This window comes from Solea solea, chromosome 15 (assembly GCF_958295425.1).
Source record: "Solea solea chromosome 15, fSolSol10.1, whole genome shotgun sequence".
In the NCBI taxonomy this organism is placed as follows: Eukaryota; Metazoa; Chordata; class Actinopteri; order Pleuronectiformes; family Soleidae; genus Solea; species Solea solea.
The window spans coordinates 23,958,730-23,985,279 of NC_081148.1; the positions used below are offsets into that span (position 1 = coordinate 23,958,730).

At 40.1% G+C, this 26,550-nt stretch overlaps 1 protein-coding gene across 2 annotated transcripts in view; it reads left to right on the forward strand.

Moving 5' to 3' along the window:
* The first annotated feature begins 3,054 nt into the window (after positions 1-3,054).
* Positions 3,055-26,550, forward strand: part of LOC131473864 (stromal membrane-associated protein 1-like) — an 86,720-nt gene continuing 63,224 nt past the window's right edge. Inside the window, exons 1-4 of one of the 2 annotated variants that reach the window (XM_058651449.1) lie at positions 3,055-3,361; positions 16,914-17,047; positions 18,531-18,616; positions 23,660-23,735. In XM_058651449.1, the coding sequence (XP_058507432.1) occupies positions 3,244-3,361; positions 16,914-17,047; positions 18,531-18,616; positions 23,660-23,735 (414 nt within the window). In that variant the 5' untranslated portion in view covers positions 3,055-3,243. The remainder of the gene's footprint in view (positions 3,362-16,913; positions 17,048-18,530; positions 18,617-23,659; positions 23,736-26,550) is intronic. The other variant, XM_058651448.1, reaches the window with a different exon arrangement.

The following is a 26,550-nucleotide window of genomic DNA, read 5'->3' on the forward strand; positions in this document are numbered from 1 at the left end:
CTACTTTAGCTATCCGGTGTTTTTCCTAATGCACAGTTGACATGGTGAAGCAAAATTAGAAATTCAACTAATTAAGTATCCAACGTGTCTCCAGAAATCCTAAGAAAACTAAAAACTTGGTTTAGTTGCCAATTAGCCAGCTAAAGCAATGCTAACATGCATGTTTTTGGCTTGGCTTTAACTAGTTAAGCTATATGTTTATATAGGTGTGAACTAATATATTGTTGGCTATCATGATATGGTGGAAATTGTAATGGTGGACACAGAGCTCCAGTCAAAACCTGAAGTTTTAGGGGGTAATGTAGAGGGCTGTAAGATTTAGTTGTAGGAAGACCTTTGTGATTAAATTAACTTTAACTTGAAGTTACATTTGCTAACATTGTCATTGTTTTTAAAACTTGAGGCAGTGATTCAATCTCAAGATGTAACACTAAGTCTGACAACGAAAACTTCCAAACTTTTTTCTGTCAGTAGCTAAATTTTAGGGTAAAAAATAGCAAAATGACTGCTGATCACTATTATTAGCTGTGGAAGGGAATATTTTCCTTCGCCGCTATCATAACCGTGGATTAACAGATGGGTTATTTCTCAAGTGTAGAGTCGACACTGACAAATAACTGAGTGGTGCTTTTCTTTGGATACAAGTCCCAAGATTTAAGGAAGAATCTATGCTGCCCTCTAGTGGGGGCTGGGATAAATGTGAAAGTTGAGATGGTAAAAACATAAGAGAGGGTGAGCATTTGTGTCTGTGAGTTTTTGAATGATGATATTTCGTATTTATTTGATCTATTATTATTATTCAGTGGGAAAAACGTGTGGTAAGACGGCTTCACGAGTCAGTCTCGTGATGGAACGCTGTGTTTTAAAAGTGAGGGATCTTTGTTGATGTGAAGTGAATTTCATTTGTGTTGCCGTCTCCTTATGCTGTGATGATGTTGCTTTAGTTTTGGATCACTGTGCGTGTGGTAAAGCTGTCTGCTTTAAAGATAATGTAAGCTAGTACGTCTGGAATTTTGAAAATGTGAGCCTTCTTTTTTAAGCTGATCTGTTAACCTAACACTAAACTAGTATGGCTATATCCTGTGGAACTTATTTAGTACAATCACATGTAATTACTTACTTGCAATGTGGTACATACATACGTAGAATATGTATATTTGATATTAATTTATTGTAATTGTTTTAACTTTTTTTGTATCATTTGTATTTTCTACTTTTAACACTTTCCTTCCAGTGTCGAGGTATTTTTACCTTGCCTGTGCCATGTCACTGTGTCTAACACTAAACTGCTGTCTCTCTGGTCAATCTTTCTGTCAACATTAAAACGGTAAATATGTTTTTCCATGCAACCAAATGCAGAATATTGCCATTTGTAACCATTTTTTATTAGCTCACAGTGTAATCGAGCAGGGTGGGAGACATTGGACCATCTCGGACATTGAGGTACCTGCCAAGCAAACAGAGATTACAGACATTACATAATTATTTGCTTTTCCATTGTCAGACATTGAAAAGGGTACAAATGCCACGTTTCCATTATGATACGGTTCTGTTTGGTACAGTACGGTATGGTTTAGAACGGTAAAGCCCTGGGTCAGTACCTTTACTTGGTAAGCGGGTGCAGGCTGTGCCCGATGGCCACGTTAGCGAGATATGTAGCGCAACGTTGTACCGGTGCGACGACAGCAAACGACGACATCAAACACGACACAGCAGACAACAATGGAGGACGTCCAGCAGCTCTTTTTTTCCATGCAGGCATTGAAGAAACACCGGTCACAAGGGAGTTGATGACATGTAATGAGTTGCGTTGCGTTTTTCTGTTGCCCAATCCCATGACTGCCGTGGGTGGAACTTGACCATACCATTTACTAGTGATGTGACATTCCGTATCGAGGCTTCGAAGCGTGTGCCGAGTAGGGGAGGGGGCGTTTCCGCGATGCGCGTATCGAGGCTTGCTTCATTTAGGGGAGGAGCCAAAAATGATGACGTCCGAAGCCTCGCTGCCCGGCTGTACCACGTGATTGCTTCGTGAAGTGGTTCAGATTTTGCCGGAGGTTTTACAGCTATATAGACCCCTCAAAATGTGGGTTTTTGAAGGAGAGTAGCGGTCAGTTGAGAGTTTGGATAGAGTTTGGAGAGTTTGGATACTAGAGTTTGGATAGCATTTATATAGTTTGGAGATAGTTTGGAGAGTTTAGGGAGAGAGAGAGATTTAGGAGAGTGAGGAGAGTAGGATAAGTGATATAGGATGGAGCCAGCGAGGCTCATCATTGTCCAAGTTACACAAGCATAATCTGTGCCCTTTTCCTAGTTCCACAAGCACTTTCACTGTCCTCTGCCTGATAACGCCCATGTCATTTTCAGAAAAACATTGCACAACCTGCCATATTATGATATTACAATTTTGGGAAGATTTACACACACAGAATACCTTCAAAAAATGTATTAAACACATATGTACAGAAATTATTTGGTCATACATTTTTTGTAATTCATAGTCATTTCTAACAGACACAAAAATTCAATTCATCACACATTATGTGGTTCAGATACAGCTGCCTGTGATTATACACTTGGCCAGTAGGTGGTTTCGTGTGCACATGAAGCTTCGAGAAATGAACCCTTTCTCGAACCAATTGGCTCAAGTGGTTCAATGCCTCATGAGGCTTCATCTCACCATCACTACCATTTACTCTGGTCCCCCAAAGGGAAGGGTGCCAAAAATGGAACAGTTGAGGCTGGTTATTTTGGTACTATTCCTAATGGAAATGCCAAAAAATAAATCCAACCTACACCCTATTCTAATAACACTAAAACCAGGTACATAACACCAAAAAATCCTTTAAAGAAGTGACGACCAGCCAAAATGTCCTCACTCCATAAGATTTTTTGGTCCTCACAAAGCCGCAAATACAGGGACTTGATTTTTGTCCCCTTAAGGAAGACAAGTCCCTATTATGTGACTGTGTGGACAGATTTATGTCCCCACAACACGAGCAATACAAGTACCAACGGCAGTAAAATTCCGACAGTCTTTGAAGGCATCACCATCAGGGATGCTGCTGCCTTGGATTCATGTTAGCACCTTGCTAGCAGGTTGTAGGCTAACGGGAGGCACGGGAATGTTCCACTCTCACTGCCACTCTCTTTAACACAAGCTCGGGACTCCGTGGGCTTGTTTTTATTTAAAAAAAAATAAGAAAATAAAACATATATAGGACAAACTTCTAAACTGTCGAGATGACGACGCGGTCAGAGAGAGAAAAAGCCCAGAAACTGAACGAGCAGCATCAGGCCATTCTGTCCAAACTGCTGAGAGAACAAGACAACAAGTTCTGTGCTGACTGTGAAGCTAAAGGTAAACAACAAACAAACAAACAACCTCTGCTCTCTCTCTGTGTGTGTGTGTGTGTGTGTAAGTGAGCGTGATTACAGCTGTCAACACACTGTGATGTTATTTATCTTTATGCACCTTACATCATCTCTTGGATAAAACTACGTAATTTTAGTACGTGTCATTATTTGAAAATAAATGAATAATATGTATAATTATTTTACACCCCGCAATTATGCCAAGTTGTCGCGTGTCCAGTCAGGAATAAACCAAAAGAAAATTAATAATATTGAGGCGAATTTGACCAAGCAGCAAGAAAACACGAACAACTTCCGGTTAGCCCTTTCAAAACTAACTCCCCTTTGAGCTCACCTGTAATGGAATGAGTAATAAAATCACTAAAAATCTTCTTTAACTAAAAAAAAGTTGATTTTATGATAATATTAATATTTTTTTTCTAGACTATGAGTCCACAAAACATTTTTTCAGTTATAGGAAATACATAAATAAATAAATAAATAATAAAAATAAAAATAATTATACTAATGATAATAACTTTTCAAATGTGAGCACTTGGTGCTTTCCGGATAAAAAGTAATACAGAATAAAACCATAACGAGAAAAATCATAAAAAATCATTAAAGCTTCTCCATCTGTTTGAATGGTAAATTAAACTTTAAAACAGTCTAACAGCATTGAGTCCACAGCACGCAGATTTATCAGGTGGATATAAGTAAATAAATCAATACATGTGTAAAATAATGGCCAAATATGTAATACACTAATAAAAATCCAGGATAATTAAATTAGGTTAAAACGTCTTTAGAAGTGACTTAAAAAGTGTTTTTTTTAATTGTATTTATATATATTTTTACTTTATTGCTGCTAATTTGCAACACATTGTCGCTAGAAGGGCCTTTATATGGAAATGATGTGGAATTACTAAGTGAACGTTTACTGCGAGTTTTATTTTGAAATCGGGTGGTCTGTGTTTCCGGTTTGTGGTAGCTGCGTGTGTGTGTGTGCAGCTCGATGACATCGATGTCATGTCCTTGACTGGATTATTTATGAGCGGAAACGCAACATTAAACTAGAGGTGTGCGTTGCGTTATTCGCCGAATGTCGCGCGCCCACACGCGTCAGCGTCACATCTACTGTTACAGCCGCAGCCATCACCTGTCAGATGGCGCGCGATGCTCTCGTGCCGAGCAGCCGCCCACCAAACCCCATACAAAAATGTGTATATTCTGTATTTCCTCACACTCAACCTTAAAAACAGTTTGACCGAATATAGTTTTCTTACACTTTAGGACCCAATTCGCAATTCGGCATACATCACGGACATGAATACTGTTGTTTTAAACACATTAACCTGTTAGTGTCAGAATTACTAGAGAGATGTGTGATCTCACTAAGATATATTTTTAATAATACAATTATTTTTCACACAAAAAAATGTTGATTTATTTATGAAAAAGGTCGTGACTTTGTGGTATATATGTGTGTGTGTGTGTGTGTGTGTGTGTTAGTAAATGTGAAATTCCCAACTTTTTGAGTGGAGTTTGAACGTCTCGTGGGCATCTATGACCGAGATTAAACGTGATTTGCGTCATCAGTTTGCGTCATCAGCAGCGTGCATGTGCTGCCACCTGACAGTTGTAGTAAGAGCTCCCCCTCCTTACAACCCGCTGCTGCTGCTGCTGCTGTTTCTCACCCTTCCTCTCATCACACCATATCATGTATGGCTGCAAAGATCAATTATTTCATTAATGATCAATCGTTTTTACCAAATAATCGATTAACTTAGTTCATAAAATGTTAAATTATAGTTTTTTTTACCCCCAGTCCTTAAAAAGTGTATTTCTAGTAAAAAATGTCTGCATGTTTATTTGAACATGTCTCCTGTGGACACAGTGGGCTTGTCCCACAGCAGATCCGTGCAGTGCATTGGCTGCTATTGATCACTTCATGCCTGATTGTCCACTGGCTCAAATGCGATCGATCAGTTTGTTTTAGGGTTTTAACGTGAACAAACAAACCGCTGCTGTCTACACTCCTCCTGCTGCTGCTTGTGCTGCTGCTGCTGCAGTGTGTGACCGTCTGACCCTCAGTAGTGACCACTGCAGTGTGGTGACTCACTTTTCTTTAGTCTCTCCTGCTGTAATTCCAGCCTCACACTCCTCTCCAGACACACACTGCCCTACATTTCCACTCTGTGTGTGTTCCAGGTTAAATTTACTCATGTTGCAGGGACCCAAATCTGATGACACAGTCATTTATGGAGACTTTAACAAAGTCACAATAAAATTATAAAATTTTCAGGTGGAAACATGTTGTATGGCCTGGTTAGAGTAAGACAGAGGGCGCATGTAGTATGGCTTGGCTGCAGATCAAATTTGATTTGATTTATTCTGATATGTTACTATTTCCTGAATCGATTCTGATTTACAAGGTTCCGATTAGATTCAATACAATATCAGTTCATTTTTGAGATATTTCAGTTTTCAGATAGAGATTTTCCACTGTAATGCTGCAAATTGTATACAATTTGGGTCTCTCTAATTAAAAATATTAATATTTACATTTAAAAAAGTCACATTAGCATAGCTGTTAGCACTATTGTGGTTAAGTGTTATATTTGAGATTTGCTTACTGAAAAACAGGATTTTATTTATCCATATCAGATCTTTCGGAAGATCAATTAGTTTGAACCCAGCCCTATTCAAAGAAATCTCCTGTGCCAAAGTCCATAGAGAAAATCAGCAGTTTTAGCTCCCGGGGACACTGGGAGGTTCTGGTTTACTGCTGCGACATTTGGCAAGTTTGTGTCCAAACAAATGATTTCAAACACTGAAGTCACATCATAACACATTCAAACTTAGTGATGGAAGCAGCAGTGGATCAATCAACTGTGTGCCATGAATTAAAATTGAAGATTTCCTCTATGGGATTTGGTGCACAGACACTGTCTCGTACAACCACATACACAATCACTTCAAATGCTACACACACACACACACACACACACACAGAGAAACAGCTTTTTATTGTCACATAAACTGCATTTAAGTGAATCTTAATGTGAACCTGTGTCACTTTACTTTCCAGTTAAAATGACGTGTGTGTGCAGTTCATGGTGATTTAAACCACTGATAAATGTACCGCTTACATATTATATGAGATAAAAAAGAATTTTAAGTGATTGATTGACGACTGTCTGACTCCCTGATCTTTTCTTGCCGAGTAAATGATAATTAATGATAAATGGACTGCATTTACGGAGCAGTTCATGATCCTAATGACCATGATATTGTACATGAGGAGTCATTCACTCATTCACTCACAGCCTTAACTGTAACCAGTTGATGTCAAACATCTAACCTGAACTTAACCCCACTTTAAATCTTAGTCCTGTTGCTTTTGAAAGTAGTCGCCTCAGTCACTTAATTGATTTATCAGTTGGCGAAAAGTATTAATAATTTAAAGATCAAATGCTTTATTAATTGACAGCTATTTTGAGAAATATTAATACATATACTGTACATTCTGTGAACTTGTAGCGTCTTTAATGTGAATATATTCTGGGTTCTTTGCTTCTCTGTGACATTAAATCATCAGGCAGTTTAGTTTTGAGGTATCAAAATAACCATTCTGTTTCTGTTGTCTTTGTGAAACTGGATAAAAAAAAGTACCAAGATCATTAAACGTTAGATTAAGAGCATTTTTTTTTTTTTTAGAGATTATAGAAAGAAAATTAAATAGTAGTGGTTAGTTATAAATAAATATTTGTAGTTCATTTTATTTCATCAGCACGTTTGTCGATGGTATTAGTTTTATGTTACTGTGTTATCATTACCAGTGTCTACAATTTAAAAGTTAAAATATACTCCTGTTTTTTGTTCAATCATTAGTTTTTAATGAAATAGAATTTAATCAATTTCATTTTTAATTTTTACACATACACGTATGTATTTATATACATAGATGAGGTCTAATTGAGTTGTGAGTTAAAAAAATGTAATTTAAAGTAAGTTGAAAGAGTAAAATAATAATTTGTCCAGAAATATGTAAAATTCACCGATGTTTAACTATTTGTTAAGTTTAGTTATATGACATCAGTGTTTGTTTGTTCAGACAGCCTTATAAATATCAGGCTTGAGTTATTCAGGCTGGTGTATCACTGTGCAGTGCCCTCTTTAACCAGCAGATGGAAACCTATCCTCACTCTGTTTAACTCATCCCTTGAGTCATTTCTTCCTCTCCTGCATCAAACTGAGCATGTTCACTGTTCTCTGTGTGTATGTTTATTGTTTAATATTAGGCGTGATAAAGCTTGTTGTGCTCCTGTTTATCACATGATGAATTTTCCTCCTGTTGGAAGAATGGAGACACACTATACAGGAAAACGTGTCCTCTCCTCCTCCTCCTCATCCTCTTTCTCACTGAATCACACTAATGGACCAGCAGGGAGCAACACAACACTTCTTTATTTCCCTCGCTTTATTTTACTGCTCTTCCTCGCACGTTCCTCCGCTCTGTGCTGTAAGGATTTTGGCAGCCTTTATTTTTACAGGATTTAGTGAGTAACTGTTCTTTTAATTATAGGAAATTGATTCTGTTAACCGTCTTTTAACGCTAACACTAGGAGGGTTCAGTTTATTTTACATTTTCCTGCTGCACCATGGCTAGATGGTTTAGGGATGGGCATGAGTATTCCAGTCAATCAGTTACTGATACTATATATAGTTTATTAAAAATGTACAAAACAGATATTTAATCAATGATTGCATAAAAACAAAATGTGTGATGCAGCATCTATTTTCACATGGTGTTAGCAACAGCGGGAGCAACGCATTTCATTAGTGGATGCAGAAGTTAATTTTAAAAGAAGTTAAATTTACCAGGGTCATTGAATGCATCACATTAGCTGCTCCCATTAGCTTGACACTGTGTGAATTTGCATTTTACTTGAAATGCCCCATCCCTAAATTTTATATCCTCCAATTAAATCACTGTAAATCACAAATTCCTGAAATGACTGGAAAGATTCAGGCTCCCCCTAGTGGCTCCCCTGACTAGCAATTATTGCATTCTTAATATAATTTTGAACTGATAAATGAAACATTTCCATGAAATGGTTAGTAAATAAATGAAAACTTGATTTTATTTAAATCATATTCATGTATACCTTGACTTAAAGGTCCCTGGCAGCCATTTTGGAATGGGTTAGTGAGGTTCCTCGTAAGGTTTTTGGAGTTCAGAATCTGACTTGAGGGGGAATTCAAGTTGAAACGTCTGACTAGGTAATTCCGACTTCCGAGTACAACTGGAATGCATCATAGGAGGACCATGCTGTCCATCTAAAGCTCGGGTACAGTACTCTTAAGTATTTCTTTGTGTTTCCTGCCCAAACCGTTAGCACCCATTATCATCCCACACCCAACCAAGTAAAGGTACTGTTCTCAGTTGAGCTTTACCATTCCAGACCAAACTGTGCCATGATGGAAACACGCCACTTTGGTTTTATTATTTGCTTACAAACTAAAAGCTGAGTTATTGTTTTACCGTTTCCAATCACAACCTCCATAAACCACGTTCCTTAAAGCGGTGAAAAAAATACAAAATATTTTGGCCACCTTTCAGTTCCTGCCTCACACACACCAGCTGCGTTTTATTCCCGGAAGAAAAGTGTGAAGAAATATTAAAATGGTTTTAATGCAGCTGAAAATAATTTAAAGACATTTCAAGGCGGCATTTAGACGGATCACCAACAGAGAAGTATAAACCCCAGAGCAGTTTCACTCGGAATGAAAAGTCTGGTGTTAGTGACAGTAGCTCAGATGTCTGAAGGCCCGTATAGGCCACAATCTAAACTCACCTGACTACTGAAACCTCTCACATAGACTACTGAAACCTCTCACATAGACTACTGAAACCTCTCACATAGACTACTGTAACCTCTCACATAGACTACTGAAACCTCACACATAGACTACTGAAACCTCTCACATAGACTACTGAAACCTCTCACACAGACTACTGAAACCTCTCACATAGACTACTGAAACCTCTCACACAGACTACTGAAACCTCTCACATAGACTACTAAAACCTCTCCCATAGACTACTGAAACCTCTCACATAGACTACTGAAACCTCTGACATAGACTACTGAAACCTCACACATAGACTACTGAAACCTCTCACATAGACTACTGAAACCTCTCACATAGACTACTGAAACCTCTGACATAGACTACTGAAACCTCACACATAGACTACTGAAACCTCTCACATAGACTACTGAAACCTCTCACACAGACTACTGAAACCTCTCACATAGACTACTAAAACCTCTCCCATAGACTACTGAAACCTCTCACATAGACTACTGAAAGCTCTCACATAGACTACTGAAACCTCTCACACAGACTACTGAAACCTCTCCCATAGACTACTGAAACCTCTCCCATAGACTACTGAAACCTCTCACATAGACTACTGAAACCTCTCACATAGACTACTGTAACCTCTCACATAGACTACTGAAACCTCACACATAGACTACTGAAACCTCTCACATAGACTACTGAAACCTCTCACACAGACTACTGAAACCTCTCACATAGACTACTGAAACCTCTCACACAGACTACTGAAACCTCTCACATAGACTACTAAAACCTCTCCCATAGACTACTGAAACCTCTCACATAGACTACTGAAACCTCTGACATAGACTACTGAAACCTCACACATAGACTACTGAAACCTCTCACATAGACTACTGAAACCTCTCACATAGACTACTGAAACCTCACACATAGACTACTGAAACCTCTCACATAGACTACTGAAACCTCTCACATAGACTACTGAAACCTCACACATAGACTACTGAAACCTCTCACATAGACTACTGAAACCTCACACATAGACTACTGAAACCTCTCACATAGACTACTGAAACCTCTCACACAGACTACTGAAACCTCTCACATAGACTACTGAAACCTCTGACATAGACTACTGAAACCTCTCACATATACTACTGAAACCTCACACATAGACTACTGAAACCTCTGACATAGACTACTGAAACCTCTCAGATAGACTACTAAAACCTCTCACATAGACTACTGAAACCTCTCACATAGACTACTGAAACCTCTGACATAGACTACTGAAACCTCTCAGATAGACTACTAAAACCTCACACATAGACTACTGAAACCTCACACATAGACTACTGAAACCTCTCACATAGACTACTGAAACCTCTCAGATAGACTACTGAAACCTCTCACATAGACTACTGAAACCTCTCACATAGACTACTGAAACCTCTGACATAGACTACTGAAACCTCTCAGATAGACTACTAAAACCTCTCAGATAGACTACTGAAACCTCACACATAGATATTCCAGGTTAATCTCTGATCCCTCAGGTGCACAAACTCTCAACGTGTATTTGGGGCTTTGTATTGACATAAGTGAATGAATAAACATAAACGAGTATCGCTTATATCGAAGTATTTTAATGTCCTCGTTAACCTGTTAATAGCGCCGGCAGTAATGTGTGTACTTTCCACCGCCGTGTCTCGCCTTCTTCAAAGCGTACAGTTTGATTCCCTGCAGTGTTTAAGTAGACTTATGCTGGCTGTGTGGTATTGAGGAATGTTATTCTGTTACTTTTTTGTTTGCTGAGAGCCGATATGTGCGCCATTTGTGAGCGCTCATTTTCTATGCCCACTTAGGCAGCGGAGGGCGGGGTTAGATAATGTGCCTCATATTTATATAATGTGTTCATTTTGGTAGTTTTGTGCGACTATTAGGGCCAACCAAAAAAAAAAACAGCCAAAAAAAAAAAAAACAAGGGGAAAAAGCAGGCAAAAAATAAATAAAATAAATGCAGAGGCTTGTAGCAACCGATAACGTAATAACGGCCAATAATGTAATAACGGCCAGTAACGTAATAAATTGCCAATAATGTAATAAAGTTGTTGAGCCAATAACGTAATAACTTTTTGCAAATAACGTAATAACTTATTATTATATGTGAGAGGTTTCAGTAGTCTGTGAGAGGTGAGTTTGGATTATGGCCTCATACAGATGAATGGGCTTCTCTCTCTGTGGCTGCTGTGGTTCAGAGCAGATAGATGGAGGCTGTGATGTTAGTAGCTCCTGCAGGAGTTGTATTAGTTCAGTCGGACATAGTGACACATGGGGGGGGGGGGGAGACCACTGCCGCTTCAAAGCTTTATACCCTGTGTCTCCACTCTGTCCCTGAAGAAGAAGGAATCCACTCCAGTTTGTTGTCACAGACACTTTGTTGCTGCTAATAAATATCGATAGAACAATCTCGCCAGACTCCCCCCTCCCGTCGCTAAATTCACATTTATTTTTTGTTTTTCCTCAAAGCGCTCTCACATTTTAGAGCTGTACTTGGGAGGGGGATTTGTAGAAAAAATATTGATGATTGTTAAAGTTGAATCCACAGGTTTTTAGAATCAAGGTAAAAGGGACCTAAAACCTTTGGTGTAGTGTGTATCTATATTGTGGCATGAGAGAAGATATGGTCTTAGATTTTTGTGATAATGTATCTGTGATGACATTTCATGCTTTTAAAGGCTGTTGCATTGATAAAACTAAGGGTGGGTCAAAATATCAACTTGGTGATATATCGTCGTCCTTCCTCGTGCAATAAGACAATCAATACACCAGGGCAAATATTGATATTTTAATTGGCAAATTAGGCGTTTTCAAGTCAGCACTCACTGCCAAAACTAAACCCTTACTTCCTCCCCCCACTTTTTGCCGCTGAATTCTGCTGAATTTATGCAGCTCTGCTGCGGCGTCCGCCAGAAATAAAAGTGCTGCATATCCACTCTGACCTTTCGTAACTGAGCAGATGTTTGCAAATGTACCGAAGTTGTTGCCGGTGTTGGATTATCGACATTTTACTGAAGTAGCTGTAGTATAACAGCCTATAGGATCGTCCGGTTTCCCTGCCGCTGAACTGTCCTGTGATCGGTCAAAATCCCCCGTGATGTGTCGGGAGATTCAGCTTCGGCCGTAAACAGAGCACAGAGGAGGTGCAGGAGGTGTCGCTCTGTGATCCACATTACACAGAAAGGTTATTATGGATTTATTGACCAATAACCGCCATTAAAAAACACACCAAAAAAAAAAACACTCTCCACACCTGCCCACTAAACCATTGAAGTGCAAACATGTGGCGGTATGTGCTCTCAGAATTTAACACCAGATTTCACATATTGATCCCTGTGGAGGAGTGAAACACATCTGCTCACATCTGTGGTCACCTCTCTGTCTGCCACACACACACATACAAACACACACATGCAAACACACAAACACACGCACACACACACACACACGTCGTCCTCACTGTCCTCAGGTTGACAGTTGGGGCGTTAATTTCATGCTCCGGTAGCTGCCCTCACCCCTCCTCCTCCTCCCAGTTGGAAAGTTCCGCCGTCACTCATCAAGGCTCCAGGGTGTGTGTGTGTTTGTTGCCTAATAAACACTGACCTTGTCAGGACCAGTAGTCCTCATGGAGACCAAAACCTGGTCCAAATGAGGCAGAACCTCATTTCTGAGAAACCGGTGACTGGTTAAGGGCTAAGATTTGAGTTGTGGTTGGGTTACGATTAGGCTTAGCGGGGTTCATATGGGTGCTTGAAAATCCTTGAAAGTGCTTGACTTTTAACATTGTGTTTCCCAGGTTTGAAAAGTGCTTGAATTTTGGATAAAGGGATGAAAAGTAGAGCTGAAACGATTAATCCATGAATCGATTATTAATCGATTACTAAATTAATCGACAACTATTTTGATAATCGATTAATCGGTTTGAAGCTTTTTTCATGATTAAAACAAGATTTCTGATTGTTTAAGCTTCTTAAATATGAATATTGTCTTCATTTCTTTGCTCTGGATAACAAATTAATCATTAAAAGTCAATCATTTTGGTTTGTGGACAAAACAAGACATTTGAGAACGTCATAATTTCCAGGTTTGACGAACACCGCTCAACATTTTTTATGGTTTTCTGATATTTTATGGACCATTCATCGAGAAAATAATCGACTGATTAATCGATTATGAAAATAATCGTTAGTTGCAGCTCTAATGAACAGTTTGCTTGATTAGATAAAGGATGCTTGTGTGTGACACACGCATCAATAGAAAGAGTGAAATAATAATTTTTAAATATGTAATCATTTTATGACCTTTTTATAGTTTCATTGTATGAAAGCATTGTTTTTATACTTTCTATAATATTTCATTGTTTTATTGTAATGCATTATGTCCATGATGTGTGTATGAGCTGAGACGACTGTGTGTGTGTGTGTGTGTGTGTGTGTTTCTCTGAATATAAGTGAATATTTATGCACATTCATTACACTGTGAGTGTCTGTGATATCATCATCATGAAATGAAGCCCTTCATCTGTGTGTGTGTGTGTGTGTGTGTGTGTTCATCCTTTTTTTTTTTTTTTCTCAAAGCCATGCTCATGTGCCCTTCTTTATAGCTCTCAGCAGGATGTGTTCAGATGTACTTGCATGGAAGTGCTTGGATTTGTGAGTGATTGTGTGTGTGTGTGTGTGTGTGTGTGTGTTTGTGTGTGAGAGAGAGAGGGTGAATTCACCTCATTTGGAGCTAATCAGGTCAGCAAAAGTCTAAAAATTGGCACTTGTATTTTTGCATTTTCTGCTTCTCTCTTTCTCTCTCCCTCTCTCTCTCAGTGGCCTTGGCCCTCTACAATTTAAATTATCTATCTCAGGTGTAAGGTGTTGAATATATATATACAATTTTGATATGTAAAGAGTGCATTATGTCAATACTAAGTCAAGTTTGTGTGTGTGTGTGTGTGTGTCTGCGCTCAGCTGTCTATTTTTGCAGAGCAGTGTGAAGATGAAAAAAAGAAGAAAACATCATAATTAATCTGCATTAGACTTGAATAGACAACATTTGAGAAACAAACCTTTTCTTCTTCCTTCACATGAACTAAATGTTACGTTTTAAAATCGGCTTTTATTAACTCGTCCATTTAAATCAGCGGGAGAGATTTCCGGCCACAGGTTATTGATGTGATCTGACAGCGGTCAGTGTTTCAGAATCATTCGACGGGAGCACGAGAGCTGATCCGGAGCGGGAAATGGATCGATGCACCAATAGACCATTTCAGTAAATACACTCTCCCTTTAAAAAGTACAGTGTGTAACATTTAGACACATTTATTGGTGAAGATACATGTTTGCAGCTGAATATCCGTCACCTCATCCCTCTCTTCCTACTGTAGCCTTCATCTAGCATCAACACAATTCAATAACTCTTACATTAAAGTATAATTATTTATCTTCATTTAACTGGACCTTTTAATTCTTCACCATAATTGATGAATCCAGCGCAGCTGCAATAATCATTATATGTTTGTTGTTTCCTTAATGTAACACACTGCACCAGGAAATTGTTAAAATCACTAGACACAGTGGACGATATGGAAATTTCATGTTAGGATTATTTAGACCTGTAGACCTTGTGTTTGTGCGATAAATGTAAAATACTGCTGCTAGAATACATATTTCTAGTGGAAAAATTTATAATTTTATGAGGTTATTAAGTTTTATTTATTACTTATGAGTATTTGGCTATTCCTAATATATTAAAATAAATACACAGCTATTTTTTTTTCAATGTATTGCATTTTTTAGGACAAATCTTTCTTTTACACGGACTAGCTAGTTTGTCGTGCCTCTTATTATCACATGGTGGCAGCAGAAGCAAGATTTTAATGAGTGGACTATTAATAATATTCAAATTACTGGAAAGATTCGGGCTCCCCCTAGTGGCCTGAAGAAATGACTAGCATTTGTTGCATTATAAGCTATATTTTAAATATGTATGATAATAAACATTCAACATATTGGGTAGCCCCTACTAAGGTTACACCAGTCGGTTTTTAAGTCCTTATATGTGAATATTTTCTGGTTCCTTTGTTCATATAACAATGTGATAAGAAATCATTACAACTTGAATTAATCGAGAAAATAATTGACAGATGAATCGATTATGATAAATAAGTGTTGCAGCCGCTACCCAGAACTGATGAATGTGGCTCCCTCCACTGTTTATGTCCTTCCTCTGTGAGTGAGACATCGTTCGAGTCTATTAAAGGACGCTTGCTTTGGACAGTTGTGTTTGGAGAGAGGTTATCCAAGAGCAAATCAGAGTGAAGTTCAATCCATACTGATAGATATCCACCAGATAGAGTCCAGCTTACAATGGCTGAGCTGCTTGATTTAGGCTTAACACTCCATCGTCGTTATCCTGCCTTAATGCCGCTTTAGCCCGTCCAAGTGCATTAGCGCTGCTGCATAAACTGATGCTCTCACTCAAATTCACCATCCGTTCCAATCCTGCTTGACTCGCCGTCTGATTTGATCCTTTGCACTTCCTGTTCAGAGTCGCTCGCTCCTGGTCGTCAAATTGACGAATGATAAGCTCCCTGGTTTGGATGAAGACGGAGCCAAAGATGGCACCGGGGAACTGTCGCCACCAGTCCATTAAAATGATTTGGCTGTCATTCCGGTGCCATCTCCTATTTATCCTCGCGGAAATCTGGCAGAGCATGGGATGTTTTGTACTTTATATATCATTGGTGGGGAACTTTTTTCCCTATCACGGGTCATTTCAGTTTTTCTAACATCCTTTTAAGGGACATAAGATGATGGAGCATCTACATTTTTAACTTGTTTTTGTGTCTCTGTTCTCACTGTTGTACATTTTAGCTTGAGTGCCTTGAGTGTCAACTCGAAGCTTGTGGGTTAAATTCCCGGCTCCTTTAGTCTACATGCCGAGCTTTGAGGGGTCATCGAGACTAGAAAAGTGCTGTATAAACACATTTAACATGTGGATTCTGCTGAAGTAAGATCTAGTTGAATGAAGGAACCTTGTTTGAGCTAACGGAGGCTAAAAGGAGCCAACCGGTAGGGGTGCAGTGATTCGTCACCAGTTATATCGAAGACTAAAGAAAGCCTCTTTGTTTCTTACAGGTACCTTATGAATGTTATTCAAATGAAAAAGAGAATCATTATGTAAAAAGTACCATTCCCTCTCACATAGCAGTTTCAGTCACATTTGGTTATTGCATACAATAGTCTGGTGTGTTTCTAGGCTGTGCATTTAGAATTCAAACACAAGGCGACATTTCTTTCACAGTGATTCACAGTCTTTATCATGTTGTCGCCTCAAGTGAGAAAACACTAACAAAGACACTGGCATCACACATTGCACCAGTTGTTAGATAAAGTCTTAAATTTACACACGTCAACAAAACATAGGAACTGGTAAATGACTCTAATGTTTTAGCAGACTTGGTCTTAATTGTTAAATATTGATAATGTGATGTATTAACTTATTTATGTAGTTTCAGTTGTTTTCAGTTGTTTTAATTCAGTTTTTGGCTGATTTGATGTTAGAGTCAGTAAGCTGAGAAGAAAATGATTTTTGTATAAAAGTACAAGAAAAATGTTTTTTTTCTTCCACAGGACCTCGATGGGCGTCATGGAACCTCGGGGTGTTCATCTGTATCCGCTGTGCCGGCATTCACCGCAACCTGGGCGTCCACATCTCCCGAGTCAAATCTGTCAATCTGGACCAGTGGACGCATGAACAGATCCAGGTACACACACACACTTAACCATAACCAGTTAATGCCTAACCTTAACCCTTCTGTTACCATTCCCGTCATCACTGACCAGATTTGGCATGCGTACGTCCCATTTTACCCTAACTCCTATAGACAGTTTGTGATATCTAGAAAATTAAAAAAACTATGGCCTGGCGATCTGTCCACTGGTTTCGCCCTATGTCAGCTGAGATTGGCACAGTATACCCCCCTGTGACCCTCATGTGGAGGATAAAGCGGTAGAAGACGGATGGATGGATGGATACTGGAAAGCTTCTCGGTACCGTAATTCTTAACGGTTGAATAACTGAAGAAGAACTCACTCATTGAACATAACCACAATTCAAATCTTAGCTCTAAACTTAACCAGTTCCTCAGAGATGAGGTTCTGCCTCACTAGGTCCAGGTTTTTGGTCTCCATGAGGACTACTGATCCTGACAAGGCCAGTGTTTATGCCAGAATAACAACAAATACAAGAAGAACCTGCGATTATGAATGCACTATTAGTATTAGTATGCACGCGTGTATATCAACGATATACGATCGTATACTATGGTGATACTAATTAATTGAATTACACTGTACATTTGTTTTTGTTTATGTGTGTGCGCTTGTTAAACCCACCTGAGCATGCAAGCCTTAAATTTAATCATCAACTTGTTTGCCGTGCATGAGTGTACCAGGATAAAGGTGTGTGTGTGTGTGTGTGTGTGTGTGTGTATTCTTGTATTTGTTAACTCTTTAGAACCCTTTCTATCATAAACACTGACTTCGTCAGGACCAGCAGTCCTCATGGAGACCAAAAACCTGGTCCTAAAGAGGCAGAATCTCATTTCTGAGTCGTTTAAATGAGTGGAACTCAATGCAGTGTCCTAAGAAGAATAGCTGCACAAACGTCTCTGTGTGTGTGTGTGTTTTCATGGCTGAGCCTATCCATCAGCTGAGTGTGAGTGGAAGAGGTCCCACTCTGAATGTTAATCACTGTTTTCAATGACTAATTAATTCTGGAACGGGTTGATTATTCCAACTCGGTCTCCTCCACCTCTCCTATCATCACCCCATTCGTCTCCCTCCTCTCAATTTAGCCTCGTCACATACGGGCAAGTGTGTCTTAAACTTGGCGTCCTGTTTGTGTGTGTGTGTGTTTGAGAGAGAGAGAGAGAGCGAGAGAGCGAGAGAGCGAGAGAGAGAGAGAGAGAGAGAGAGAGAGAGAGAGAGAGAGAGAGAGAGAGAGAGAGAGAGAGAGAGAGAGAGAGAGAGAGAGAGAGAGAGAGAGTGCGTTGCGTTCACATGCACGGTAAGGAGTCAGTGGGGTTAAATCGAGTTAAATGCAAATGTGATGTATGAAAGAACTCGCTCAGTGTGACGTGCTCTTAAGAGCCTTTATTCTTACCAATTACTTTGCTGGTATTACATCCATCTCTCCTCCTTTCGCTCCCTCCCTCTCTCTCTCTCTCTCCACCCGTCTTCTTGCAGAGTATGGTGGACATGGGCAACTCCAGGGGCAAACAGCTGTACGAAGCCCACCTACCGGAGAGCTTCAGGCGCCCGCAAACGGACCAGTATCCTCCTCCTGTTCTTATTCTACTTCTTCCACACGAGACGTGCATGAAAGCATAAAAGACCCTCTCATGACATAACTGTTTATTCAGATTTGCATAATAGCTCCCTTTATCACCATATGTGTAACACCATATTGACACACAAATCTTCTTTTTAATGGTGCATTTTCATACAAACTCCCAAAGTCCTCCGACATTTGCATGAGAATAACGTGGTGTCGCCGCAGTCGTGTTCCATACTGATGGGCGGCCAATTAGAGGACAAGCCATTGTACAGTTCTTCTCTGTCCTTGTAGTTTCCTGTCACGTAGACTGTTCATAATAATGGACTCTGTCTTCTTGGTTTCAAAAGAGCGAGAAAAGGCACCGGAAGTAGGATGGAACTGAGCAGTTAATGGTTTCAATGTCTTGGTCTATGGTTCTCCACCAGTGGCACGTGAGCTTTCTCTGGTGGAAAGTCAAAAATACTGTTCTACTGTATATACCAGGGTATGTGATCAGAGTGGAGCTGAGGAATCTTGACCGGATTGCGTAGAAAATGAAACAAATAACAAAAAAATAATTTAAAAATTGCTTCATCTTAATCTAATGTCACTCTACCCGTGTATGAAGTATATGTGAGGAAGAGGAGGATGATGAGAGAGCAAATTATCTTATTGGGAATAAATCTGCCTCCTGTGGTGGTTCCTCAGGTGGAACGTGGTATAAAAAGTTTGAGAACCACTGATCTGAGGCTCAGGTCTTCTGCAGTAGAACATTCAGAGCAAAATAGAGGTCCGGACGTCTTGTCCATTTTGGCAAAAGTAAACGGGACTGGTGCTGGATTCAACCCTGTCAGAGTTCAAAAAATCCATGGAGATTTACCGTTATATTGCTAAACTTGACAGACAGGTGATATTTGTGCTTTATAGGAATTTGTAAACAGGCGGACAGGACATTAATCCAGACCTGCAGTATTCTGACATCTTCAACTTCATCTTTACTCCAGAGAGTCACTGAAAGTTAACAAGAGCCTGGAGGGAAACAATCTGACTTTGTGACAAACATTCAAGCTATTGGCTAAAGTGAGTTTTGATAAATCTAGTCTGTGTCCGTGATTTACCACAAGCTAACCCATGCAATCCATTTGCTTGTGTTAGTTCCTATCGCTCCATCTTCTTTTGCTCGCTGTGAGCGCGTTTCAAAGAAGTGATTGACCTTGGATCTCTGGGGAAAATTCTCTCCCGTAAGTCTCAGACTGTTTTGGCACAACATCTATCCACTATCTTCAATTTAATGATGAAAACAGCCAGAGAAGAGACAAGTTGTCTGGCCTATTTGACTGGATTATGTGTTGTCTAGTATATACAGACGTAGAGTGAACAGCGTCGTTCCCTGCCAGAGGGCACTCATTTCTTGGTTATGTGATGTCAGCTACTGGAGCTCTATAGGTGCCTGGTTGCAGTTGGACATTCGTGAAATTCTGGTTTCAATAACTGAAATGGTGCCGGTCAAATCGTGAATCTTGAGGCTTCAGAACACGAGTGTGTTTTGCAACTGGAAGACTACGTCCATTTTGAGTCACAAAAACATTTTCAGCGTATTTTCTCCCTAAAAATATTAACCGTATTTGAACAAGTGTCCCAGAGTCTCTCATGAGAATTGGCGTTAGAAGTGATCTAGACCAAGCTGATAACCATTTCTTTATTTTTAGTTTTGTACACCCCTTGTCTGCCTGTGTTACTGCTCCGTCTCTTTTATTACAGTGCGGAACAGAAGAAGTATAGCTGCATATATATTCAGTGCTTCCCGCAGAATTAATTCAATCTCGCTGTCAGGTGCAATAGAGTCTGAGTGACATGTACAGACAGAAGAGAGAGTTGCCACATGCAAGTATGTGCACAGCTGAAGTGACTTAAACCTGTATTTTCTTAAAAGGCCATTCAGTGGTTTGCATTAGCTGGCTAGTTAGCAAATATAGCTATTATGCTAAAATTAACCACTGAGTAACTGGGTTTGCCTAATCCACAGTTTCCCCCCTCATCCAAACACAGTCTTTTGTGGTTTCATCAAAGAAAGTTAGAAAATGCACTCCAGAGGAAGATTCCTATTTCACAATTCAGTTTTCATGTATAAAATACCATGTTCTGTGATTATCAAGTGAACTACATTAGCTTGCTAGTTAGCAAACATATCTATAATGTTAATATTAACCACTGAAAAGCTGGAATCACTTAAGAAAGTTATCAAAATGTGTTCCATCTGTACTAAGAGCTTGTTATTTCCTAGCATAACAATACTAACATTAACAGAATAATCTGGCTCCCCTGGGTGTAAAAGTACTGTAATTCCCAGTTTTGACCTAAAACTTCAGAGTCAACCGGAAAGCACCATTAGCGAGCTGTTATCAGTGCTAGCGCTACAGAATTAGCAGTACATGCTACTGCCAATACGCTATACAGGTTAAACCCCCTCTTCTGGTCTCCTGGACCCGACTTGAAACCAGTGCTGAAACAAGATGTACTTTTCTAAAAAGCCAGAGAAGTTACACTGTCAGATCTGACTCACTCATCCTCAAACTTCAGCTCGGTCAGCAACCCAGTTCTACTCGCCGTGTAATAACAAGTAGTGACAGGCCTGCTTTGTTAAGTGTCACTCTACACTTTTCACCAGGACACCTCCAGCTGTGTCAGTGCAGTGGTGGAACAGCAGTCTCCAGTTTGCCCTTTTCCACAATACAAGGCAAGACAGCTGTGTGGTTAGCGTAGCAGCATATGCTCATACTTCCACCAGCAGACTGAAATAAATAATCTCCCAGTTCCAAATAGTGCTTTAATACCCTATCTTGTATCTGGCGGGCCCATTTGTGCGGGTGGTCATCATTCTTCACTCTTTTGAAGTCCATTAGTCGTCGTGACAGCAGCGCCGCTGGCTGAGAACAGAAGATAACGGAGTCAGGATTAGAGCAGCTAGTGCCTGAATGTGTGTGAATATACATAGATTTATGTGTGCTTCTGTTAATATCATGATTTTAGTCTGACTTTACACTGTGTTTATGTAGTATTCTGGTTGAGTTTTGATGTACAAGGGTGGGTTGAAAAGTTCATAAGACTAAGAAGGAGCTATACCAAAGCAATGGAACTTGGCGTGCATTAAACTCACCCTTTTGTGATAACTGCATATAAACCCACATTTGATATAGTATTACAGACATTTCGTTAACATGAACAACATTAGGCACTGTGGTGTTACCAAACATCTGCAGAAAAAGGGGTTTAGCGCACATGGAAATTCATGCTGACATGGTGACTTCATCAGGCGATGATGCTCCAGCTTTATCAAATGTGCAAAGTGGGCAGGTGAATTCAAGAGGGTTAGGGAGAGCCTTGAAGAGGACCCAAGGTCTGAATTGATGGTGTTCAACACATCATGATGGATGACGGACGTTTAACTGTTAATCAGATCGCCAATACTCTAAGCGTCTCTTCTGAAAGATTAGAAAACATTCTGCACCACAAACTTGGCATGTCGAAGGTTTCCGCTCAATGGGTGACCAAAAGCTTTTGACCCATGATCAAAAGCACACCAGGCTGGCCATATCGCAGGAACACTTGGCTTGTTTTGAACCTTTCCTAAACCCTTGGTGAGTGTTGGGTCCAGCACTTTGAGCCAGAGACAAAGTGGCAGTCCATGCAGTGGAAATATCTGCTTTTGGGGATATTCTTCACTATCAGAACGATATACCAAGGGCATCCAACCGCTGCAAATACCTTATTTGGTCAAATTCGACCATTCCCTCATGGTCAATCTGAACTTTTCAGCCCACCCTTGTATTTACATCCGTCATGTCAAGAAACACCTGTATTTACATCCGTCATGCCGCCAAACACATCTGTTTAGCGGCACATCAGTGTATGTTCAGTAAAAAGTCTGAATTCTGTTCCTCAAACACAAAAAAGAACATACAATACTGTTACGACCGGCCTAGAGGAACCGTGCCTAACATGAAACGTTGCTCCCCTCTTTCCCCACTCCCAAGGACGACCAAGGCCACAAGGCTGGAGCTCACAAACAATCATTTATTATAATACTGCAAAAAAACCATGGTAGCAATTATCGTCAGGGTGAGCATGGCTCAAAACAACAAACAAAACGATCTATAACCCAACCTAACTTCCCTATCAAAAGTAAAGAAAAGAAAATACAGGTTTCTGACCTGACTCCCTATAAAATAAACAGGAGAAAAAGAGCTTTAAAGAAAAGAGCTACCCACCCTTACCGCTCCCTGCTTTGCTGGACAATAAATACAAATACTACTAGACAGAACAAAGCCATGGTGCTGTTGGGAGTAGGGCCAAGAGAAGAGGGAGAACAGCGCAAGCGGCGGCCATTTTATACTCCTCCCAATCTTCCTTCTCCAATCAGCAGTCAGTACCTGCACCTAAGAAAAGAGACACCGAGGGTAGTAGCACCACCCTTAGGCAGGGAGGAAAAACAGCAGAACAGAAATAACAGCAGAACAGGCAAACTAAAATATATTATGACCCAGGGTCATAACAATACACAATATATGCATAAATAACAATACACATAGAAGCCAGTCTTCCCCAGGAAGACTGGCTTAAAAAAAAGCCAGTTGCCTCAGAGGTGGTAGGTCAAAGTCGGACACTTCAGCCCCAAGTTAAGTATGTTCCAGTTTCCACAGAACTTCACAAGTAGGATAACAAGATGGATGCCGACGATGATATATTGCCTTATCGATATTTTGTCTCGCCCCTGGCTACAAATTAGATTCATATGACCGTTTCTCAATGTTCTTCCACCCATTGTAAAGATTTTGTTGCTTCAGGCACAAGAGACACTTACTGACATGATGGTGAAAGACTGATATGGGTCGGAGCATCAGATTATGTTCTCCCTACTTAGCACATGCACGACTTGTTCTTCTGCTCCATCTGTCATCGGCAGTTACTTCCAGGGGTATGCGGATGATTTTCACCAGTGTGTATAAAGGATGTTTGGATATTTTTGTACAGTGTGTCAGTACTTAACCCTGATCTTCAGAGCTGTGGAGGTTTTCATCCGGGACAAGTATGAGAGGAAAAAGTATTTTGACGAGAAAGGCCTGACCACACCTCCAGTAAGTATCATCCATGTTTTTTCTACATTCTACATTTTCTACAATCAGTGAAAGGGAATTGGGCGAGTAACTTGATGGTTTGCTAGTTTAAATCCTCGCCAGCTCAAGGGCTGGGGTACCAGGCATAAGAATCTCTGCCATATCAAATATAAGGGAGAAGCCAAAAGAAGAGGATTCAATTATTTGTGACCATTTGTCTGTAACTGAGCCAGAGGCAGGGTCCACTCTGGACAGGCCACCGGCAACATACAGGAACAAACACACTTCAGTTTAGAACCTCCAAATCTTCAACTACAAAATAAAACCAAATAAGTTAAGATAAACAGTATTTATATATACTGTATGTAAATGCTTTTAAAGATATTTAGTTTTCTTTATTATGTTAAATGTATATTAAGCAGTTCTTGTATGCCTCGGGCCGGCTGTGAATCTTTGTAATAATGGTCGATAGTACTGTTTCATAAAGGCTGAGCATCAGAGGTTTTAACACGAAGTATGTGTAAACTCAATCTGTCGACTGGCTACAAAGTGTAAGGAGGTAGTACTGTACTCAAGAGTACAATATTATTCAACAGAAGAAAAAGTTGTTGGATAATCAAAACACTTCCAAACACTCCACTGAAAATGTCTTGCTCACAGCAGCGTCTCTCTCTCTGATGTATCTTCATTTCACTTTCTCTCACTCCCTGTTCCTCTTCGAGCTCTTCTTCTTTTAGTTCCTCGTTCCCCTCCACCTCCTCCCACTCTATTTATCTGTTTTCTCCTGTGTTCTCTGAAGTGTTGCCAGGAGTCAGACTGTGATCTAGGATCTGTTTCTGCCTCCCACGCAGACGGGTTTTGGCTTTTATATGCAAATTAATTATTAAGAACAACTCATTATCACGATAAGGAGTTTGGTGCAGATAGAGGAGGAGAGTCGGGCTTACGGTGACCTCCGGCTGTTGTGTGTGTTTGTGTGCGATGTAATGAGATGTGATGAACACTTATAGAGAAGAAAAACCTCCTCACTGTAAATACTGGCTTAGGTAAACAGTATGTTTTGATGAGACTGAAGGTGTAATTCCCTTGAGAGTTTCTGAAAAGGGTCATTGGAAGTGCTTGAATTTTGTGCCAGAAAGAAGTGAAGTTAATATTTAGGTGAATGTCTCCCTTGTTTGTTACGACGCCACCTATTGATTCACACTCTGCATTGCTCGATGTATGTAGACTAGGCCTACGCAGGACACAATGTGGAGTCATAATAACTAGCGGTGTTGTGGACACGGTCCACTGTCGCTCTCTCCACCATTGACGTGAGATTCCATGCAAGTAAGAGAGAGCAAATGATGTGATGCCTGGGAAATGAAAACTCCAAGATCGCTGTCTCGCCAAAGTGACTTTGACCCAAGATCACAAGGACAATCACTTGTCCAGATGCAGATGTAACCAGATGCTGCAAATCAATAAAAGTGGACACCATCATGGACGGATTGGCCCTTACGAATTGCCCTCCCGTCAGCACATTTGGTCCTTGAATTTAATGTAATAGGTCCTGGAGAGTCCTTGAAAGATCCTTGAATTTGATGTCAGCCAAGGTGTGGGAACCCTGGACTGAAACGTGAATCATTTTCTTGATCAATCGATGAGTTGTTTGGTCTAAAAAATATCAGGTGATAACAAAAAATGCTAATCTTTGTTTCCTAAAATCTGTTGTTTGGAGCAAAGAAACCGAAAACGGAACTTTCCCAACGCAATTTCTTTCTATTCATCTCTCTGTCTTTCTTAAGATGGTGTAAGCACAGAATGTAAAGAAGACATTTCCATTGGTTAATTATTCTACTACTTTGCACTACGATTTTTGTTCTAATTTGTTCTTCTTTTATTCTATTTCTATTTGATTGTGTGGTTGTATTTCTATTCTCTGTCCTTTACTTTGTTCAAACTCCAAACACAAGAACAAGAAGAAGACAAAGCTTAAACAAGAGGCAGGACTGTAGAAAACTTGTATAGAAAACAGGACCTGATTTCTAAAATAGCGCTTTAGCGCTCCCTAAACGTTGGTTCTGTGTGGATAAAAGGCTGATACCATGCAAAACTTTTTTTCTCTTTGTCTAATGAGACGTCTGAGGGAACAGCGTAGTGCAGTGTACGTTTGCACACTGTGGACCGCGCCACTTGACTCCCCTAAAGATTATTTCAGTGTTACAGGGAAACAACAAGACACCGGAGAACATCTAGTGAACCACATCTGCGGCGAGCGCAGTGGCTGGCCTAAAAATGTCACCAGAGAGCGGTGGAGACAGTGGAGGCCCCCGGAGGACGGCTCTGCTCGTTTCCAGCCTTATTTGCCTGCGTTAGTCACAGGAATGTCCTGTCTGCTCTGTCCACACTGCTGTCACCGCTCGGTGCATGTGCTCTTTTTGTCCACTGACATAATTTCATATCCTGACGTCAGAGGAGCTCCAGAGAGCCAAGGTCACTTGTGTTGTTTTGTTTTTGTGCAGGAGAACACCAATGTCTGTCAGTTTTAATCACACAGGAGAGAGACTACATAGGTAGAGTTGGAGCAGAGCTGCAGAGACGTGGCTCTTGTGTACGGCGCGGTGCAAAAGTCTTAGGTCGTATCCACATGGAAACGGAAATTAATGTAAACAAGTGTTTACAAAAGTCTTCATCCACAAGAAGAAGACAGTGAAGACGTCAGCCATCTTTCTCTCTCTCTTACTATCTGCACTCACAACAACAGAAAAAGCAGACACTGCTATCTCCATGTCCTAATATCTATTCAACCTCTGTTCATCTTCTTTTCACCCTGCTCACACCGCCTCCTCCTCCT